General features: G+C 39.6%; 1 protein-coding gene across 1 annotated transcript in view; it reads left to right on the top strand.

Annotated features, from left to right (window-relative positions):
* Svep1 (sushi, von Willebrand factor type A, EGF and pentraxin domain containing 1) overlaps window positions 1-19,853 on the top strand; it is a 148,364-nt gene extending 128,511 nt beyond the window's left edge. The window contains exons 40-48 of the mRNA XM_048338880.1: window positions 844-999; window positions 2,185-2,248; window positions 4,096-4,269; window positions 6,329-6,505; window positions 8,018-8,188; window positions 10,548-10,643; window positions 13,466-13,561; window positions 16,885-16,978; window positions 19,475-19,853. Coding sequence (XP_048194837.1) covers window positions 844-999; window positions 2,185-2,248; window positions 4,096-4,269; window positions 6,329-6,505; window positions 8,018-8,188; window positions 10,548-10,643; window positions 13,466-13,561; window positions 16,885-16,978; window positions 19,475-19,496 — 1,050 coding nt within the window. The 3' untranslated portion in view covers window positions 19,497-19,853. The remainder of the gene's footprint in view (window positions 1-843; window positions 1,000-2,184; window positions 2,249-4,095; window positions 4,270-6,328; window positions 6,506-8,017; window positions 8,189-10,547; window positions 10,644-13,465; window positions 13,562-16,884; window positions 16,979-19,474) is intronic.
* Window positions 19,854-20,954: the final 1,101 nt, after the last annotated feature.

Genomic DNA, 20,954 nt, shown 5'->3' with positions numbered 1-20,954 from the left:
ATATATGTGGTGCTGGGGAACTGAACCCAGGGCTTCATGTATATGAGGCAAGTGCTCTTGCCACTAAGCATCTTCCCAGCCCAGCAGGGAAATTTTTGAGTGTCTGTCACTCACTTTGGGAAGAAGAGTTCCCATCTCTATGTCTTGCCCTAGAGAAGAAATTATAGGTAAGGAATGGTGGATGAACACATATACATATACACCTATCATTTGGTAATACAGTAACACTCCCAAAGAGAAAAACTGTGTGTGACTCACTTTACCTGACTAGAAGGCTAAAAAACCCTGACAAGGTGATGACAGAGAAAAACATATTTAAAGACAAAAATTTTACTGTGTGATTTCTTAAAAAATAAATGATATGTTCCAGTATTTGTCTTGAAATGGAGAAGAGGAAACCATTTTTAAACTTTGTATAGTCTGTGAAAGATGCTATTTCCCAGAAACTTTAAAATGTAAAATTATATAAAATATAAAGGGTGTATTGATATTTATTATGGAAGTTTGTATCAACCATTCAGGCCTCAAGAATTACAAAGAAAGCATGCTGCTTGGTGTTCTTGATTTCTCAAGCCTCTTATCTTCTTATCTCCAACTAACCAGCAAAAAGCCAGAAGTGGGGTCATGGCTTGAGTATTAGAGTGTCAGCCATGAGCAAAAAAGTCAAGCAAGAACTTGAGGCTCTGAATTCAAGCCCCAGTATCAGGAAAGAAGAAAAAGGGGGAAAAATGATGTCAGCACATGTTGGGTCTTCTTGACTCTGATTTGGGGAGTTATTTTGCCATTTACCAATATTAGCAAACTTATTCGCTTGTTCCTAACTATAACTTGTTTGTTACTTAGCTTGATGGAACGTGGGCACCACTACTTTCTGATGAATCCTGCATGCCAGTGTCTTGTGGATATCCTGAAAGCCCAGAGCATGGATACGTAATTGGCAGTAATTACAGCTTTGAAAGCACAGTTATTTATCAGTGTGAGCCTGGCTACGAATTAGAGGTAAAATTGTCTAACTGGAATTAATTTGCTTTACTGTAAACTCAGGAATAGTTTTAGTATTAGCACAAATTTATTTTTACCAACTTTGTTCTAAAAATATCTGTTATGTTTTGTTGCCTTATACACTTGACACTTTGAAAGCAATGGATGACTTAGAATTTTAAAAAGGAAAAATCTCAAATTTTTACACAAAAGAATACTAAGCTAGGTGCTGGTGGTTTACGCCTGTAATCCTAGCTATTCAGGAGGCTGAGCCCTGAGGATCCCAGTTCGAAGCCAGCTTAAACAGGAAAGTCTGTGAGATTCTTATATCTCCAATTAACCACCAGTAAACCTGAAGTTACGCTGTGGCTCAAAGTAATAGAACACTAACCCTGAGGGGCAAAAGCTAGGCCCTGAGTTCAAGCTCCATGACCCTCAAAACAGAATACTATACAGAAAGTAAAAGTAGTAAAATTTCCAACCACAAAGTCATAGTTGACCTGTCTCAGCAGGTTGTGCTGCCAATCACACCCTGAGAAAAGGAAGTTCTCCTGTCAACTATGGCGGGTGACAACAAACTTGATGTCTGTAAAGCCAGAATTTCCTCAACAATGAGCCCTTAGACATTGGCAAATTCTTAACTGAGATGCCAGGTTCCCTCATACAGGAACCTCTGGTCCCTCCGCAAAAAAAAAAAAAAAAAGTAAATAAATCCTTAGAGCAGTTCCAACCGAACCCCATCTCCAATGAAACTCCAGAAAACCGGAAGTGGTGATGTGGATCAAAGTGGTAGTATGCCAGCCTTGAACATAAAGAGTCAAGGACAGTGCCCAGGCCCCCGAATTCAAGCTCCACAGTGAACCAAAATAAATAAGTAGTTAAATAAGTAAATAAATATACTAAGTATCTCTTTGACATTTTTAAATCCATTCTTTATCCATCTTTACTATTAGTTATAACTAATTGACATTTTAAATAAAAAGTGATAAGTAAGTAAGAAGTCTGCCAGGGATGAATTTTGAAGTCGTGATACCTTTTTGAGAATCTGTACCTGTTCTTTACACTACCTTTATGTCACATATTTACTTACTATTCCCAGTGCTGAGACATTCGTGTCTACAGCTACATAGCTTTGCCTTCTCTTACTGTCTTTCTGTTACAGAATTCTTTTCTTGTCCATGCCCTTTCTCCATTGCTTCACAGGGGAACAGACAGCGGATCTGTCAGGAAAACAGACAGTGGAGTGGAGGAGTAGCGACCTGCAAAAGTAAGTTAAATAAAGGGCACCTAGTGGTCCCTACAATGGTGTCCAGGCAACAAAATAACAATGTGCTAGAACTATTTAATGTATCAGCCTTGTAATTTAAAAACAAGTTTGCGAACAACTCTGCAAAGTATAAGGGAACAGTTAATGAGGTTTTTGCTCAAGGGTACCAAACCAATAAAGGGTCAAAACTTAAGAGTAGACATTAGGGACTAAATGAAAAACAGCATAGAATTACTGGCTCTGGAAAGCAAACATTTCATTTAAAGACTAGTGGTTCTGTTTATTAGCATTTGGAGAGGAGTCACCTCAAATGGGTATAAATTAGGAAGCTTAGAGTGGTTGCTTCCTGGGCAGTACTGACCAATTCTGACATCTTTTTAAAGTGCTTCCAGGATGCCTATAAATGACCATTCACACTCTGTGTGGATTGTTGTATTAACTCATTTTATGAGCACAGTCAAGTTGAGTGGGAAACATGTAGACTAACTCACATGATTTTATTCCTAATCAATGCCCCCTCTGCTTCGTCTGCCCTAAGACAATGAAGCATTAGAGACAAGAATTTCAACTATTACAAGTGGTAAGCTCTTTAATTATAATTCTCAGACTGGAAGAGCCTCTTAGATGGACTCTTCTTGTCCCTTCCATTGACAAATGGAAGGACTAAAAGAAGTTTTCCATTTACTACACTTACTCAATGGAGGTTAGGAGACTTGAAGAGGCCTGCCCAGCATCAGATTAACAAGTTAGCGGCTGAGCTAACTTGTTAATGATGCTTCTCTCTTGGTTCATCCATATTTCCAGAAGTAAATGAATGAGATAATTTTGTGTAGAGTGGAGTCTTAAGTCTCCTAAGCAATAGTATATGGTTGCAATTCATAGAGACAAATGGTTGGTTTTAGTTCTTAATGCTCATATAACTATATCTGTCCTATAATCTCATACATGACTGTATGAACTTTGCATAGTGCTAAGCCATGTCCAATGTCGTTTATTCCCATTTTCCCCAAGTCCATGCTTCCTCATTCGTAATACCTTCCTGTTATATTTTGCTTACCTGTTTTTTGTCAACTACTGACTGAAATAATCTCAGGGTTGTTTTAAGTAAGGCTGTCAGATTTACACACACACACAAAAAAAATACAGGGAGCTTTAAAGTTTAGATTTCAGATGAAGAACAATTTTAATATAAGCAAGTCCCACAAAATATTTGACACACTTCTACCTAAAATATATTTGTTATACATTAAGTGGATGTTCAAACTTAATTGGGAATCTGGTATTTATCTTTTTATCTGGGCTTTATTACCCAGGTGTTATAAAAACTTAATTTGGTATCATAGGGGAATTTTTTAACAGTAGTAGCAATTTAGTATATAGTATTCTTTTTACTTCATCCACCTGCTCACTCAGATCTTCCTCTATCCCCAGTATTATTAACAACATAATAGACAGCTGAAATAAACAGAACAAAACAGAAATCCTTACAAGTGAGGATGTAGTCATTAAATACTTACCAATGTTGTTATTTTCTTCCACCAGTGAGTTTCACTGTGTCTTACATAGGAGCATGCCACAATATCTTATACACATTGTATAATTATATATGTGTATACATATGTAAAACATATATAATATACATTATATATGTAATGTATTACAATATGTACAATTATGTGTGTGCATATATAATATACAAATATGCGTGTATATATATGCACACATGCATATATATACACACACATATAAACACATATACTCTAATAAGTATTTCTAGCAGCTACAACAAAGGAAGTAAAGAGGATTTGGGAAAGCATTCACCATATGGCTTTTGGTCTTCCTTTCAGAGAGCAGATGTGAAGCTCCAGCAGAGTTTCTGAATGGAAACGCTGTGGTGGAAAACAGCACAGGGGGACCCCGGGTAATCTACTCTTGCCACCGAGGCTACAGCCTAGAAGGGCCGCTGGAGGCGCACTGCACGGAAAACGGAACCTGGAGCCACTCAGCTCCTCTCTGCAAACGTGTGTGTTGACTTTGGAGTGGTTTGAATCAGACCAGCTTCACCACTAGCTTCCTGCTTATCTCAAACATAGAGGAAGCCCCACTGATTAGAGAGATTGTCCAGGAGAATGCAATCTATGACTAAATTTTGTGGGGTATTAAAACAAATCTACTTTTAGTATGTAAAGCATACTAGCTAAAAATCTACTTTTATCAGATTCTTTGGCTGGTTGTATGTTCAAGGCACTAAGAGAAAATGAAATGAATTTTTTTTTAATGTTGATGGGAAGACTGGTGGAAGTGGTGACTATCAAGATGCACTATACTCAATCTGACTTGTTAAAATCCCTTTGTATAACTGCTTTAATTTTTTTAACTGTTGCTATAAATGTATAATAGATTTTAGTGGAGTCAAGGGGAAGATCTGAGGAATTCAGGGAAGCTGTGATTTGAGGATCACAGTTCAAAGCCAACCCAAACAGGAAAAGCTGTGAGCCCCCCCTTTTTTTTCCAGTTAATCACCAATAAGCTGAAAGTGGAACTGTGGGTTCAAGTGATAGAATGCTAGCCTTGAGCCAGTAGCTAAGAGAAAGCACCTGGCTCTAAGTTCAAACCTCAACACTGCCACTAAAAGAGCAAACAATGACAAAAGGAATACCCTGTTAGTAATAGAAAAGAAATAAAGAAAGACACTAGGTTTAAAATGTAATGTTAATATAATAAAGCATTAATAAGTATAGTAAGTAAACCAGACATCAGTGGTTCATGCCTGGAATCCTAGGTACTCAGGAGGCTGAGATCTAAGGATCATGGTTCAAAGCCACCTTGGGTAGGAAAGTCCATGAGACTCTTATCTCCAATTAACCACCAGAAAACCAGAAGTGGTGCTGTGGCTCACATGGTAGAGTGGTAGGCTTGAGCTGAAAAGCTCAGGGACAGCACCCAGGCTCAGAGTTAAGCACCATGACCAAATAAATAAATAAATATAGTAAGTAAAGGTAATAATAAACATTGTCATGAAACAACATTTACAAATAAGATATAAGTTGACAGAGCTAAGGTACTGTTAAAGTATCTTGATGTAGTAACTGAGTCTTTAGGACTCAGGGGAAACCTATCTCACAACCAATGCTTCTTTTGTGCCTATTTCAAATCAGAAAAAAGAAATGAAATTGCTTGAAAAATGTATGTGAGACAATTGCACTAAGCAAAGCTAACACCATTTCCCATGTTTCCTTCAGAACCGAATCTCTTTACCAATAAGACTTACCAACTGTACAATGCCAAAATTCTAATATTCCACTCATAGAAATATGGGTCTGAAGTCATATAAAACTCACACACAGAAATGTCTGGTAGTTTTCTAGTTCCTTCCAGAAAAAGAAAATAACTTGACAGATGCATTTGCTATGTTCTTACTATTCTTCCAATACTAAAGGAATATTTAGTGCATTTTTATTGCTAAGTATACTTTTGTTCCCTAATACTGATCAAAAACAAAAATCTAGAATAACAGAGAAGGCCATTTCAGATTATTTAACTTGCCATCTTAGAGCTTTAGGGTTTTATGTTCATGTTTAAATCATTTGGTATTTCTGTATCTTATCTGATTTTATCTTTTTTTTTTCATTTTAGTTTCTTTAAGTAGGATACAAAGGAGTTGAATACAATGCATCTTGATCAATGTCACTCTTTTCAATAACTTCATTGGATTCAAAACAAATCCTTAGGGGCTGGGGATATAGCCTAGTGGCAAGAGTGCCTGCCTCCGATACACGAGGCCCTAGGTTCGATTCCCCAGCACCACATATACAGAAAACGGCCAGAAGCGGCGCTGTGGCTCAAGTGGCAGAGTGCTAGCCTTGAGTGGGAAGAAGCCAGGGACAGTGCTCAGGCCCTGAGTTCAAGGCCCAGGACTGGCCAAAAAAAAAAAAAAATCCTTATATAAGTTCTATGTTTCTTAAAGCTCATATCATCAACACTGAAGCCTCCTCTCCTGTAGGAATTAACTGTACTTTCAAAGAAATACATTAGGAAATGAGGAGAAATATCTATCTGAATTTTCTTTTCTTTTAACAGCAAACCCATGCCCTGTCCCCTTCGTGATTCCTGAGAATGCTGTCCTTTCTGAAAAGGAGTTCTATGTGGATCAGAATGTGTCCATCAAGTGCAGGGAAGGCTTCCTTCTCAAGGGACAAGGGGTCATCACCTGCAATCCGGATGAGACATGGACACAGACAAGTGCCAAGTGTGAAAGTAAGTCAACAGATGGGACCCAGTTAGCCAGTTAGCATGAGGTTTTCTCCCGTCCTGTGAGATGTTCAATGAAAGGAATTAGTGCTTAGCTTCCTGCATATCATAAGCTATCTTCTGCATTAATGTTTAAAACTTAGGAAAGATCTTTGAATACCAAACATTGTGGGGGGAAAAAATACTTCCCAGAACTAAGCTAAAACCTATTTGACCACAATCACAGAGCACATTTCCAAATGTGCTCTTCTAAGAATAGGCAAGAATTTAAATTGAAAATTTGTATTTTGCTCCATATGGTCCCAATCTATTCTTTAATAGGCTAAAGTGCTTTACTGATACAGATTCTAGGGTGGTTCTCTACCTAGAGAGCCTTTTAAAGCCTAGATGGCTAGGGGCCAGCCCTCAATTTCTGATTTAGTAGGTCTGGATGAGTCCTAAGAATTTGCATTTCTATCAAGTTCCTGGGTGTTACTGATGAGGATTGTTATGGCTTGAATATGAAAAGTGCCTTCCAAGCTCCTGTTTGGTCTTCAGCTGGAAGCACTATTTAGAGGGGTTCTAAACACTTTAGGAGGTGGGACTTAGCTAAAGGAAGTAGATCTCTGTGAGTAGCTCCTTGGGAATATCTTGTCTGTGACCACTTCCTGTCTTGTGGTGTTGGTCAAAAAATAAATAGATGCGCCAGGTACCAGGGGCTCGCACCTGTTGTCCTAGATACTCGGGAGGCTGAGATCTGAGGATTGTGCTTGGAAGCCAGGCCAGGCAGGAAGGTCCATGAGACTCTTATCTCCACTAAACTACTCAGAAAAGGCTAGAAGTGGGGCTAAGGCTCAAGTGGTAGAGCATTAGCCTTGAGCAAAAAAAGCTCAGAGATAGCACCCAGGCCCAGAGTTCAAGCCCCACGACTGGTAAAGTAAAAAAATAAAATAAAATAAAATCCACAAAGTAAAATCAATTGTAATCATTTTTATTTAAATATATGATATATGTAATTCATTCTAGCACAGATCTCAAAAGCAGGCAAAAACGAATGTGTAACTTCATCCATAGGCTATAAACAGTACTACACAATCATTTGCTCAATTTTCCAAATGTATATTAAGAACTCTGGGTGCCAAGCCCTATTGTAGGCACTAGAAGACAGTACTAAAATTCATGACCTTTACTCTGAAACAGTAGACTATGCTCCTGCTGTTTTTTTCTCCTTCTAAGCATCCGACCTTGACCTTCTCTTTTAGCCACCTCTTTGGTGTGGTAGACCCTCCTCCAGACTTCTTGATGGTAAAATGGCTCACCTTTAAGATTTGAGTAAGAAAACAAATATCCTTATATCTTCCATGTCAAATTATTCTAGATAGCAGCACATTGTTCTTTCAGTTGCTACTATTCTAGATACTAGGTGGGTGAAAAAAGTTCCCTTTATGTGTTTTATTGTTGCTCTTTAATTCAGTCTTGGAAATGAGATCTCCATCAGGTTAATCACACAGGCCTAATAGTTGTTTTGTCTTCCTATAGAAATCTCATGTGGCCCACCAGCTCATGTAGAAAATGCTATTGTGCGAGGCATCCATCACCAATATGGGGACATGATCACCTACTCCTGTTACAGTGGGTACGTGCTGGAGGGCTCCCTAAGGAGTGTTTGCCTAGAAAATGGAACATGGACATCACCTCCTATTTGCAAAGGTAATGAAATATGTAAACGATTAGTTCTTAGTGATACTTTGGGGAAAATTGTATATGGGAATCCAATATGACAGTTACCATGCATGCTGCTTCACTTTTCCTTTAAATTTCCTCCTAAGTTGTGTCAAAATGAAAAAGGGAAGCCAGGCACCAGGGGCTCAGGCTGTAATCCTAGCTACTCAGGAAGGTGAGATTTGAGGATCCTGGTTCAAAGCCAGCCCAGATAAGGAAGTCCATGAGAAAGTTACCTCCAATTAGCCAGCAAAAAGCCACAAGTGGAGCTGTGGTTCAAATGGTAGAGCATTAGCCTTGAGCCCAGGACATGAGTTCAAGCCCCAGTACTGGCACGCAAAAATAAAAAGGAAAAAGAAGCTACCCAAGTGTCATTTTTAAAAATCATAAGAATTGTTTCATTTGTTCTACAATTATTTCATGAGAGATAAGAACTACACGCTAATGGCCCCATAGAGCTGGGATTCACACTGCAACCCCGGGGTAGCCCAGGTTTACAGGAATGGCCTCTTCCTCTCACCTGGTTTAGCTCAATCCCCAGAGGATATTTACTACTCTAGAGACAAGGAGAAGGTTTGGGGACGTAACATAGAATTTCCTACAAAACTACAAAATATCCTAGAAGGAATGTCTGGTAAGTTAGATGGAGCCAGTCACTAGACATCAACAAAGTGAATAGCAACAGAAAAAATAAAAATAAATTTTAAAAAATGTCCTAGAAGATATGAGAAAGCCCAGCAGCCCAGTCTTGGAAACAGAAAAAAAATTTAATCAAAAAAATTCATTTTTAGAACCATTTAAGTACAGTCAGGTACCAGTGGCTCATACCTGTAATCCTAGGTACTCAGGAGGCTGATCACAGTTCAAAGCCAGCTTTGAGGAGGATCAAAGTTCAAAGCCAGCTTGGGCAGGAAAGTCCATGAAACTCATCTCCAATAAAGTAAAACTGTTCCTCAAGCTGTAGATTACCAGATTTGAGGGGGGAAAAAGAGAAGAAAATAGCTCAGGCACAGCACCTTGTCCATGAGATCAAGCTCCAATACCAGCACACACACACACACACACACACACACACACACACACAACACACTCACACACACAACACATGCACGCACGCACACACGCACGTCTTCCTGATAGAAAGATAAATTCAAAGACTGATGGGTCACACAAATAGCTGCCATAGCATGTAATAGGTGATTTGTTGATGCGGTCATAGAGGGTTAAGTTTGGAGGTGCTGGGGAATGAGGAAGAGCAAAACCAGGGCCTATTTGCCTGGGAATTGGGAGATGTGTCAGGAATGGTTCCCAGACAAGAGGCATTTGAACTAGGTCTTGAAGACTGAAGTGGAAGCTAAACAAGAAAGGATTAGAGCAAAGAGAATAGTATTCAGGCAGGGAAAATCACAGGGTCTATAGAAATGCCAAGTCATAAAAGGCATGGAATCTTGGCAGATGAATGGGTAAAGAATGTGTGTGTGTGTGTGTGTGTGTGTGTGTGTGTGTGTGTACACATGGAAGATTATTCAATCATTAAAAAAGAAATTATGGTATGTAGCAGTAAGCATCATTGATAACCTTGGAGGACATATGCTAAGTAAATAAGCCAGGCACAAAAAGACAGATATTGCTTGTGATCTCTCTGATCCACTGAACATAAAAATAGTCAAACTTAGATGTAAAGAATGCAGTGGTGCTTGCAAGGAGGGCTAAGTGGGAAGCCAGATAGGGAGATGCTGGCCAAAGGCTATAAACTTCTAGTTATGAAAGATGAATAAATTCTGGCAATCCTTGGCATTGTGGCTCTAGTGTCTAAGTTTTCTTGAAGGATAGACTGTCAGTGCTCTCACATGAATAAAAGAAAGAGAAAGAATTAGAGAAGAGAAGAAGGTAGGAAGGAGGGGAGCAAATGGAAATTATGTGTTTAGCTTGATGTGATGATTATTTCACAATATGCATATAGGAAAACATCAAGTTACAGATGCTTCACATGTTGATCCATGCTCTGATCCTTTTGCTTTTTAGTTGGTTTTGGATAAAGTCTCACCAAGGTTAGCCTTAGACTACAATCCTACCTCTGCTCCAAGTAGCTAGGATGACAGGTATACACTACCATGCCTGGAAAGTTGTAAATCTTAAACATATACAAAATTTTATCTTTCTATTATATAGTTGTCACATCCAGTAACAAACTATACTTCTCCATATATTGAAATTTCCTCTTGAGACCTGATATTGTTTCTGCTCTTTAAGGACATATTATAAAGAATAAATGAGCATTCATGATTTCTGCCACAATCCTTTCAGAATTCCCTAGAATCATGAGTCACCCCTGTTCTCTTTCTAGCTGTCTGTCGGTTCCCATGTCAGAATGGAGGGGTCTGCCAACGCCCAAATGCATGTTCCTGCCCAGATGGCTGGATGGGGCGTCTCTGCGAAGAGCGTGAGTCTGTCCTTAAATTTTACCCTGAACTCTGAACAATTCTGTGGAAGCCACTGAGTTGGGGAAGTTCCTAGGAACTACCTTCTGTTGGAAGGAATCCATTGGCTGAAATCCTTACAGCAGACCAGAATGTCCAAGGCTGATCTGAAAACGTCAAGAGGCTGCAGGAGATCTAGAATACACATGGATATGAATGTACATTTGTCAAGAGTCAGCTAATATCCGTGTCATGTACCTTCTGACATGCATTTATTTGAGTTTTCTTGGGAAGGAGCTTATAGCCGAGTCTCATGGCCTTCTCTTCCCTTACCTCCTCAGATCTACCATAGACTACACCAGACATTTTGTAAATAAACAGCATTATATAACACTGTACTTTGCAGATAATATTAGCATCCCACTGTCATCATTTGTCAATGACACTTATCCCTAATTAAGAAAAGAAGAAGCTGGGAATACTTGGTAAATTAATATGAAATTTTTATCCTTATAAAAATATGTTCAAGAAGTAGCACTGTGGCTCAAGATGTAGAATGCCAGCCTTGAGCACAAAGATGCGGGCTACTGAAGAAAATGCTGAAAGTGTATCAGATGTGTAGTGTATAGCTAAGAATAGGCCTGTAGAAATTTGAATAATTAGACATACACTAAGAAGAGATCCAAAGTTTCATCAGGGACAGTACCCAGGTCCTGAGTTCAAGCCCTAGGACTGACCAAAACAAAAAACAAAACAATAAAAATATGTCCAACTTGCCAGTGGAAAGTAAATTAGTAGTTTATATGTTTTTTAATGGGGCTGGGAATGTGGCTTAGTGGTAGAGTGCTTGCCTAGCACACATGAAGCCCTGGGTTTGATTCCTCAGTACCACATAACCAGAAAAGGCCGGAAGTGATGCTGAGGCTCAAGTGGTAGAGTACTAGCCTTAAGCAAAAAGAAGCCAGGGACAATGCTCAGGCTCTGAGTCCATGCCCCAGGACTGGCAACAAAAAAAAAATGTTTTTTTTTTATTATCTAAATTGTACTGTACTTCAATATCTCAGTATGTAGAGATCAAATATATTCCCTGTTTTCATTAGTAATGTTCTGTGAGTCATTAATGTGATGACCATTGGTTAATGCTAGGTTTATTTCCAAAAACAGACTAGAAAACTTAATAAATATGAGAGCCGGGTGCTGGTGGCTCATACCTAGCCGCTCTAGAGACTGAGACCTGAGGGTTACAGTTCAAAGTCAGCCTGGGAAAGAAAGCCCATAAAACTCTTATCTCCAATTAACCAAAAAAAACCGCCAGGCATACAGCTGGGGCTCCAGTGGTAGAGCACCAGCCTTGAGTGAAAACTAAGGGACAGCACCTAGGCCCTGAGTCCAAGCCCCAGTAGCAGCACCTCATAAATATGATCTTTTCTACTATTCTATATAGGGAGTTGAATGATGGAAAAAATTTTAGACTGCTAACTTCTCACCAAAGCAAATATTTTACAGTGATTAAGAAAGATGGGGGGCTGGGGATATAGCCTAGTGGCAAGAGTGCCTGCCTCGGATACACGAGGCCCTAGGTTCGATTCCCCAGCACCACATATACAGAAAACGGCCAGAAGTAGCGCTGTGGCTCAAGTGGCAGAGTGCTAGCCTTGAGCGGGAAGAAGCCAGGGATGGTGCTCAGGCCCTGAGTCCAAGGCCCAGGACTGGCCAAAAAAAAAAAAAAAAAAAAGAAAGATGGGGAAAAAATGTATTTTTTTCTTTCCACTTCTTCATCGTGGTTTGGGTTTTTTCGTTTTTTGGGTTTTTTTGGTATTTTTTTTGCCAGTCCTGAGGCTTGCACTCAAGGCCTAGGCACTGTCCCTGAGCAACTTTTGTTCAAGGCTAGCACTCTACCACTTGAGCCACAGCACCACTTCTGGCTTTTTCTGTTTATGTGGTACTGAGGAATTGAACCCAAGGCTTCGTGCATGTTAGGTAAGCATTCTACCACTAAACCACGTCCCCAGCTATTGTTCTTTTCTTCTAAGGGTTGTCAGGCTTCCGTGCTATCATACCAAGAGTACAAGGACTCAGGGAGTGTCCCTCCATGATATCTCAACTCCAGGCCTTGCTTATTAGCTCACTGAGCATGACTTCCCAGACTTCAATTTGCAAACAAGCCCTGTGGAAGACACTGTTAAGCCCTAGATTCTGCTTCCACAGAACTGGGTTCAGACCTAAGAATCGCCAACTCCTAGGTGAGGTCAATACTGTTGATTAGAGGACCATCCTTGGAAGAATAAGACAACAATGTCCCAGTCTTTTAAACAGCCTCTGCTAGGAAGAGGAATGTCAGCCGGGAGGGTGTGGAGGAGGTCTGACTCAGACCCCATAGAGCCTCAGTTTCTAGAAAATGAGAGCGAGTTATTCCATTATAACTAAAACATTACAAACAGTAACCTACAAGATAGCCCATCTGATTCCCATTTAGTCTAGGAGAAGAATCCCAAGGCAGCCAAACCCTCTCAGAGCATCTTATATAATTTGTAATGGAAATCTGAAATGAGGGGAAATGGAGATCATTCTGATTGTTTTTGTGAAGAGTCAAAGCAAAGCACTTAGCAGGCATCGATTACAGTGTGTTCTCACTGAGAGGGTTCATTTGGCATTAGAGAAATTATATCTGGCTGTGCATCGAGATTTACTTCCCTTGTTGGTTTTTCCCAGTGATGCTGATTAATAAGCAGAGCACATACTAGGAGCTCCTGGATAATGCAGTGTTCTATGAATACTTGAATATCTCTGAGTGTGTATATCTTGATAAATCTTTTCCAATACATTTTTATTTTGATTGTTTTAGCAATATGCATTCTTCCCTGTTTGAATGGCGGTCGCTGTGTGGCACCTTACCAGTGTGACTGCCCATCTGGTTGGACTGGGTCTCGCTGTCATACAGGTAAGCTTTCTCTTAGGGTTTGTTTTATTTTATTTTTGGTATCCTATATAGCGCTCAAAGTGAGCTGCCCATGAATGTCACTAAGGAAAAACATCCTAGAGACTAAATTTAGAGACTTTGGGAACTCTTAAATCAATCTAACCCAATGTTCACTTACAACAAATCAACTTTGATATTTATGCATGCTTCTCATGCACCCAGGCTTGAACCCCCTGCAAACCATCCTGCCAGTTTACAAGCACCATATCATAGCAAGTACTGGTGCCATTCTTCCAAATGATGAGTCTTTCTTGACTTTCCCTCTTTTCCTTTTCTTTTTGGTGGCTGTAGGTCTTGAACTCAGGGCTTGGCTGCTGTTCTTGAGAGACTTTCACTCAAGGCTAGCACTCTACCACTTTGAGCCACAGCTCCACTTCCAGTTTTTGAGTAGTTAGTTGGAGATAAGAGTCTCATGGACTTTTCTGCCTGGGCTGCCTTTGAACCATGATGCTCAGATCTCAGCCTCCTGACTAACATGAGCCACCGGCACCCCTCCCTTCCCTCTTCGTTATCTGAGATCAGCTATGTCTTTTTCCACTCCTCCCTGCCCAAGGTCTCTCACATCCAGTGCTAACCCTCTGTCACCAGCTAGTAAGAGACCTCTACATCATGGTCAGCACCTGTTAGATGGTGTTTATGTCTCCATTACCAGGCTGAACATCACTGTACTGCTTTTGTGCATGTCTTTGCCCCATGTGAAACCTAGCATGGTTGTCTATTGTCTCCACATCTAACCTGAGTTCTTGTGACATTGAAGGTGCTGCATAGACTGACTTTCACACAGCTAAAGCACAACCCAGTTCCCACCATACCATTATGGATCCTGTTGTGGTGGCTTCCCCCACTGCACTGTGAGCAGCCTCTTCTCCCTGACTACCCATCTCATAGCTTTGCTCCTTGTCTCCCTCCTCCTCTACCCAACCCAACTGTATCCACCTCCATGCCTGAGTTTCCTTTTATTATCAAACTTGTTCTCTATCACAGTAGCCTACTTCCTGTATTTCATGTATGTGGCGTTACACAATTAGAAGTATGCAATTTATAGCTCCATTGGTCAGATTTATTTGTATTTTCTTAGCTCCTTGGTTCTCTAACCAGAGTAAACTTCCATAATGACACAGAGCCATATTCATTTTCCTTTTGTTAAGTTTTGCATCAAGGCCTCAGCACATTTCCTAGTTACATTTATTGAGTACTAAGTACACGGAAGGCTATCAAACAAAAACTCCTTCTCTCTCAAATGCCAATCTAGAAAAGGGAAAGAATGCAGAATGACTTATCAATACATAACTAGGATGTGTCAAAAATTGATGCAAATTGAATTTTGTGGAAAAGCTATGAGAGCAGTGAAGGTGAATAAAGTAACCATCAGTGTTCAGGAAAGGATTCACAGTCCTAGAATCTGAGGGAGAGCAAGAGGAGTCACTGGGAGATTGTTCCAGTCACAACATGGAGGGATAAGTAAGTTGGGTGCATTAAGCCATATGTGAATGAAGCCACGGAGGAAATGGAGGGGTACAGCTGGAAATGAAGTTGTAAACATGAGCAACCTCACACTAGGATATACACATGTGAAGTTCAAGACACTGGATTGTGCCTTGTAAGCATCAGAAGCACAAAAGTGGTTCAAGCAAGATAATCATGTGGTCAAATTTCCTTTTAGGAAATCTAGCCTCAGTATGCAAAATGGTGGCAAGCAAGACCTAGAGAACTTAGTTGAAAAGTCATAGAGGCAGAGTTGGCAAGACGTAACAAAGTCTAGATAACCCGCCCCCCCCAAAAAAAGAAGATGAATTTAAGAGAAAGTAAGCAAATAGAACCAATGATGCTTGTTCATAGATTTTCTGTGGGGGTAGAAGTTTTAAAAGGGAGTCAAAACCCCTGTTTCCTGCTTGAAACTTGCCAGTTACTCACCTACAGAAGCCAGGGAGGCAAGTTTGGGGGTATAGATAAGGAGTTAAGGATGAACATGCTGAGCTTGAGAGATCTGAGGAGCATTCATGAGCAGGGGTGTGACAGGAAGTTGCGTGATGGTCAAGGATCCCAGAAGATATATCTAAGTTGAAGATAGAGAAGTATAAGTCATCAATGAAAAACACTCAGGGGGAAGGACATGAGCTTGTACAAGAAGACATATGGCATGAGGAGGCCCACAACAGGACACTGGAGTGCCATGATCATGAGGAAAGAGATGTGAACTTTCTAGACAAAGAAGTAAATGTAGTGAGTTAACTAGTACAGTGAGGGCCACTAAGTCAGCGTGTTCCTGAGATAGTTATGTTTTCTTATGCCAGTGAGCAGAAACCACAAGGACCTGGAGTTGAATTGTTGGGTTTGATTTTTGCTAGATCTGACCTGGTTTGTTTCATTCCTTTCTTATTAGGTTGCAAGTGAGAGTGATCTTCTAGGTTGATTTTTATTTCTTACTTCGTAAGACTGTCCCTCCAAGAGAAAGATTGATATTTCACTTCTCCTTTCTTTTCCACTTCACTCTGTCTATCCCATGCCTGATACTTGCCTACTAAGCATTGGCCATATTTTGGGAATGAGCAGTTATAGAAATGGCATTTATTTCTATCTCACCAAAGATGATATTTTCATCCAGAAAAGGCTTTTATCTTTTTGATGCTATCATGAAACTGACATGGTGTGTATTTCCAACTTTACTGGACAGGGTTTTTTTCCCCCTATATGGAGTTCTCCTTTCTCTTTAATGTGCTAAGCATGCTGATATTAGGATATTTGCAAATCTAAGCATCCTCGGGTTTTTTAACAAATAAATTCCAGCAGATAGGGAGTGGTTATGAGACTAGATTTATGAGAAAGAGGTCTGTGTCATTAAATTTTGGGGTCTTCTCTCAGAGTTTCATCTGTGGCTACTTTTGACCCATTTTAGGTTTAGTGTCATTCCAATCAAGGCTAGTAAAAGCCATGTAAGTGCATCTCCTGATAAACACAGAGGGCTTATGTTTGAATCATCTGTTATTTTAGACAGTCCATGAGCCTGATTTACTATCATCAGAGTTGGTATCTGGCCTAATCATACAGTCAATCATATAGTTAAGTGCTTGCTCCATCAAGAGATTCACAACCTAACTAAGTGTATGAAAATGTTATAGTTCAAAAAGTGCCAAGTTGTATAACTTATGGGAAAAAAGAATGTGAGGAATAGTGGTGGAGCTGCACCAGGAAATAGAGGAAAAATATTTTCCCACAAGCCTCTATGGACATCTTTAGAATTTTTAAATAGCAATTAAATAAATGCATGAACATTTTCATCCCAGCTACTTGCCAGTCTCCTTGCTTAAATGGTGGAAAATGTGTGAGACCCAACCGTTGCCATTGTCTTTCGGCTTGGACAGGACACGACTGCTCCAGGTAAGGCAACCCCAAAATAAATTAATGCTTATCTATAATAGAAAGGTTGAAATTCAAGATAAGCCATCTGCAGAACCAGAAGATAGCTCTAGTTTGAGTGTAACCATTTTTTTTTTGCCAGTTCTGGGTCTTGAACTCAGGGCCTGAGCACTGCCCCTGGCTTCTTTTTGCTCAAGGCTAGCACTCTACCACTTGAGCCACAGCGCCACTTCTGGCCTTTTCTGTTTATGTGGTGCTAAGGAATTGAACCCAGGGCTTCATGCATGCTAGGCAAGCACTCTACCACTAAGTCACATTCCCATTCCTGAGTGTAAGCATTTTGTATCCCAAATACACTCTTTAAATCTGAACTAACACTGAAGCTTAAAAAAAAAAGTTAGTTCAAGCATTCGGGCTTACTCCAAAAGCACATGTGTAAATAACAGAGATAAATGTGATCCTTGTTCAAAAATAATATGAATTTGTGAAACATTCCATTCCATGTATTTTGTTTTATTGTTTTTTTTTTGTTTTCAAGTTTTTTTTTGAGACAAGTTCACACTATATAGCCCAGCCATGCCTCAGGCTTGTGATTCTCCATGTCAACATCCCAAGGGCTGATAAAATTTTATCACAATTAAAATGAAAGAAAGAGACAGATGCATACAGAGAGAGAGAGAGAGAGAGAGAGAGAGAGAGAGAGGAAAAAGAGAGAGGGAATGAAAAGAAAGAGAGAGAGGAAGAAAGAAAAGGGAGGGAGAGAGGGAGGGAAGGAGGAAGATAAAGGAAGGAAAAAGGAAGGGAGGGAGGGAGGGAAGATGGAAGGAAGGAAGGAAAGAAGGAAGGAAGGAAGGAAGGAAGGAAGGAAGGAAGGAAGGAAGGAAGGAAGGAAGGAAGGAAGGAAGATAGATAAACAATTTTTTCAACAGAAATTACAAGGATGTAAAGTAAGTAATCATTTATGGAAAATTGCCTATTAGATGTTTAAGTTCTTGAGTACGATAAAAGATAGTATTGAAATTGACAGTAAATGGTTATTTCACAAGCCGAGTATTTTGGTCCTGTATTTTTAGTTTATATGTTCACTATTTCATTGACTTACAAGAAATTTTATGAAAACTATGTTCTATTTATTGGTTTCTCATTTCTGATTATGGAGTTGAGAAAAGACTATCATCAAAATAAGTCCAGAGGAAAACAATTTTAAACTTGTACCTGTTTAAGGTTCAGAAATACCAGTCATAGTCTGTAGAGGTATTTTCATCACAATCCCAAGACAGAGAAATCGCTGAATAGAACATCAGAAGGAGCAAAACTGGGAACTCAAGAGACACCAAGCCTCCCTACTCTTGCTTCATCTCTTCTCTCCAAGGGCTGGTTCATTCTCTCTCTCCCTTCCTCCGTCCTTCCCTTCTTCCCTCTCTCTATCTCTGCAGAGTAGTTTCCTCTGCTGGCCAGTTCACATAGGACAGAACTGGTCATAACTTGCACATTTTATATAGCATCATACAATATTCAGAGACATTCCTACACTGCCCTAGTTTACAAATCCAGAAAAAAGATTCTGATTGATCCAGCATGCCAGGACAAGTTGTGGTGCTAAATTGGGCTATGTCATGCCAAGGATAATTTTGGTAAAGGGCAGGTGAGGCTGGTAATAGTTTTTTCCCTTCTCTCCTATAATTCTGAATATAGTAAGGACCATACAATCAGTAGATGTGCAGGCACCAAATTAGATACTCAATAAACGCTTGCTGACAATGGAGCCATTTCCTGATATGAATGACAGGGAGATAGCGTAATGTCTGGTAGCTTCCATCAAGGTGCTTAACCTGCAACCTTCACTACTAATAGGTAAGGATAGCTTGATCTTGTTCAATGTTAGTTCAATCTTGAGTTTTGGTTTTTTTGCCAGTCCTGGGGCTCAACCTCAGGGCCTGAGCACTGTCCCTGGCTTCCTTTTTGCACAATGCTAGCACTCTACCACTTGAGCCACAGCACCACTTCTGGCTTTTTCTGTTTATGTGGCGCTGAGGAATCAAACCCAGGTCTTTATGCATGCTAGGCAAGCACTCTACCGCTAAACCACATTCCCAGCCCATAGTTCAATCTTAAGAAAAAAAGTTATGTTTCCTCTGATCTCTTCCCAAAATCGAACCTAAACAAACATGATTACTAAAGATCATGAATTACTAGTGCTCTAAGAGACATTTAGACTCGGGAAGTCCAAATACTTCTGTTTTCAGATGAGAAGGTTGTCACACAGGAAGCTAGTGACAGAAGGGACACTAAAATGTAAGCCTGCTGCTCCTCAGATCTTTTCATGAGTTAGCCTTATTCTCCAGGCCCCTTCATTTTCCAAGAGAATAACCACCCCCCCATCCTTACAAGCCCCATCACAAATAATGTTCAGACTCTGAGGTTTTTCAATTCAATTCTGTTTCAGTCAGCACCCCCAAAAGTTCTTACCTCTTCAGCTCAGTCTTTTGAATCTGTTTTGTTTTTTTTCTGCTCCAGGAAAAGAAGGACTGGGTTTTAATCACCACACACCTGGGGCAGATCATCTCTTCCTGACAGCTCCTTGGGCTACACGGAACTTACACCAAGGCAATCCAACATGGTGCTGGGGCTTGTTTTGTTTAGTAAACATTTTATTTGCAGTTGACTTTTTAAATTTTGTGATATATTTTGTTATTCCTCATGACATCGTTTCTTATATGTTCCCATTTTTAAATGTGCCTGTATTTTCTATATAAAAATTATACTAAATAGATGCTATCCCATCCTCATGAAATGTACATACTCTGCTGTCTATTGGGAAAGTTTCTGGAACACATTTTTATTCGGTTACTTAAGATGATTTTTTTCCATTAAAATATATTTTGCTACTAAATAATATTTGGCTGGGTAGTGCCATTTTCTGAGTTGGCCAGGGCAAAATTAAGAAGTCTCATGGTTTTTTTTCTATACTTCTGGCATAGCCCATGATCACATGTAGTATACCAAGCTTTTATAGTAAAAGAGACCCTTTTTTCTACTCCCATTGTCACAACAATAAGGGTTGCCACGATAAAGGTTCATTTTATTTAAACAAAGAGTAGCTATTGGGCTTAGACCTCTAAACAAAGATGTTGAGGGGTTGGGGGCTAGATAATTCCTCTCCTAGCATTTAGAAAGCAGTAGACATCAACTCAATGGGAGTGGGAGGAAACAAGATGGTGGAGGTTCCCAAATTAATATGTTCCCTTGCCTTCTCACAATGACTTTAGAAGTATAACTGAGCAGTTAGGACTAAGCCCATACTTGGGCCTTATTGCAACTCGCTGCTTCAATATCCTCTGCTTCCTGCAAGATATTGCCAGTCTTGGCATGCATTATTGCACAGAGATTAAAGTCCAAAGACTTCATTACACTTTGATTTATTGTAATAAAATATATTAAAAGCAAATGTTAACAATGAGGACTACCTGGAGTATGCCACAAGTTCACAGGCTAGTTCAGCCCTTAGATTCATGGCAAGTATACTTTAGTGATATTAAGAAATACCAATTATGACAAAGAATATAAGTAGAATTTTAAATGATTCCAAGTTAAGTAAGAACAGGAAAAAAAAATCTCATTCAAAGTAAGTCCCTAGTATAAATTGTGGTATCTCTATGGTTAAAGTATAGGTTGTTTCTTTCTTTGTTGTATTTTCTAAATAGCATAGGTTTCTTTTAACAATAACACACATCAGAAAATATGATTATATGGAAAGGTAACAGTTTGTGGTGAACAATTTAAAAGAATATAGAGAAGACCGTTAAATTAACAAGATATTAAAATGCAAAGCTTTAACAGTTCAATTACTACTGACTTATAAAGGGCCAGAGTAATATCTGTGGCAGTAAAACATATTGTCTATAAGCAGGTCCTGAAATGGGTGAGACAACTGATGATGATATAAAGGGCCTTCAACTTGAGAAGGAGGGGGGAGTAAGGGGGGAAGGAAAGTGGA

This window comes from Perognathus longimembris, chromosome 1 (assembly GCF_023159225.1).
Source record: "Perognathus longimembris pacificus isolate PPM17 chromosome 1, ASM2315922v1, whole genome shotgun sequence".
In the NCBI taxonomy this organism is placed as follows: domain Eukaryota; kingdom Metazoa; phylum Chordata; class Mammalia; order Rodentia; family Heteromyidae; genus Perognathus; species Perognathus longimembris.
Note: the sequence above shows the minus strand (reverse complement) of the source record. Positions and strands in the feature narration are given on the sequence as shown.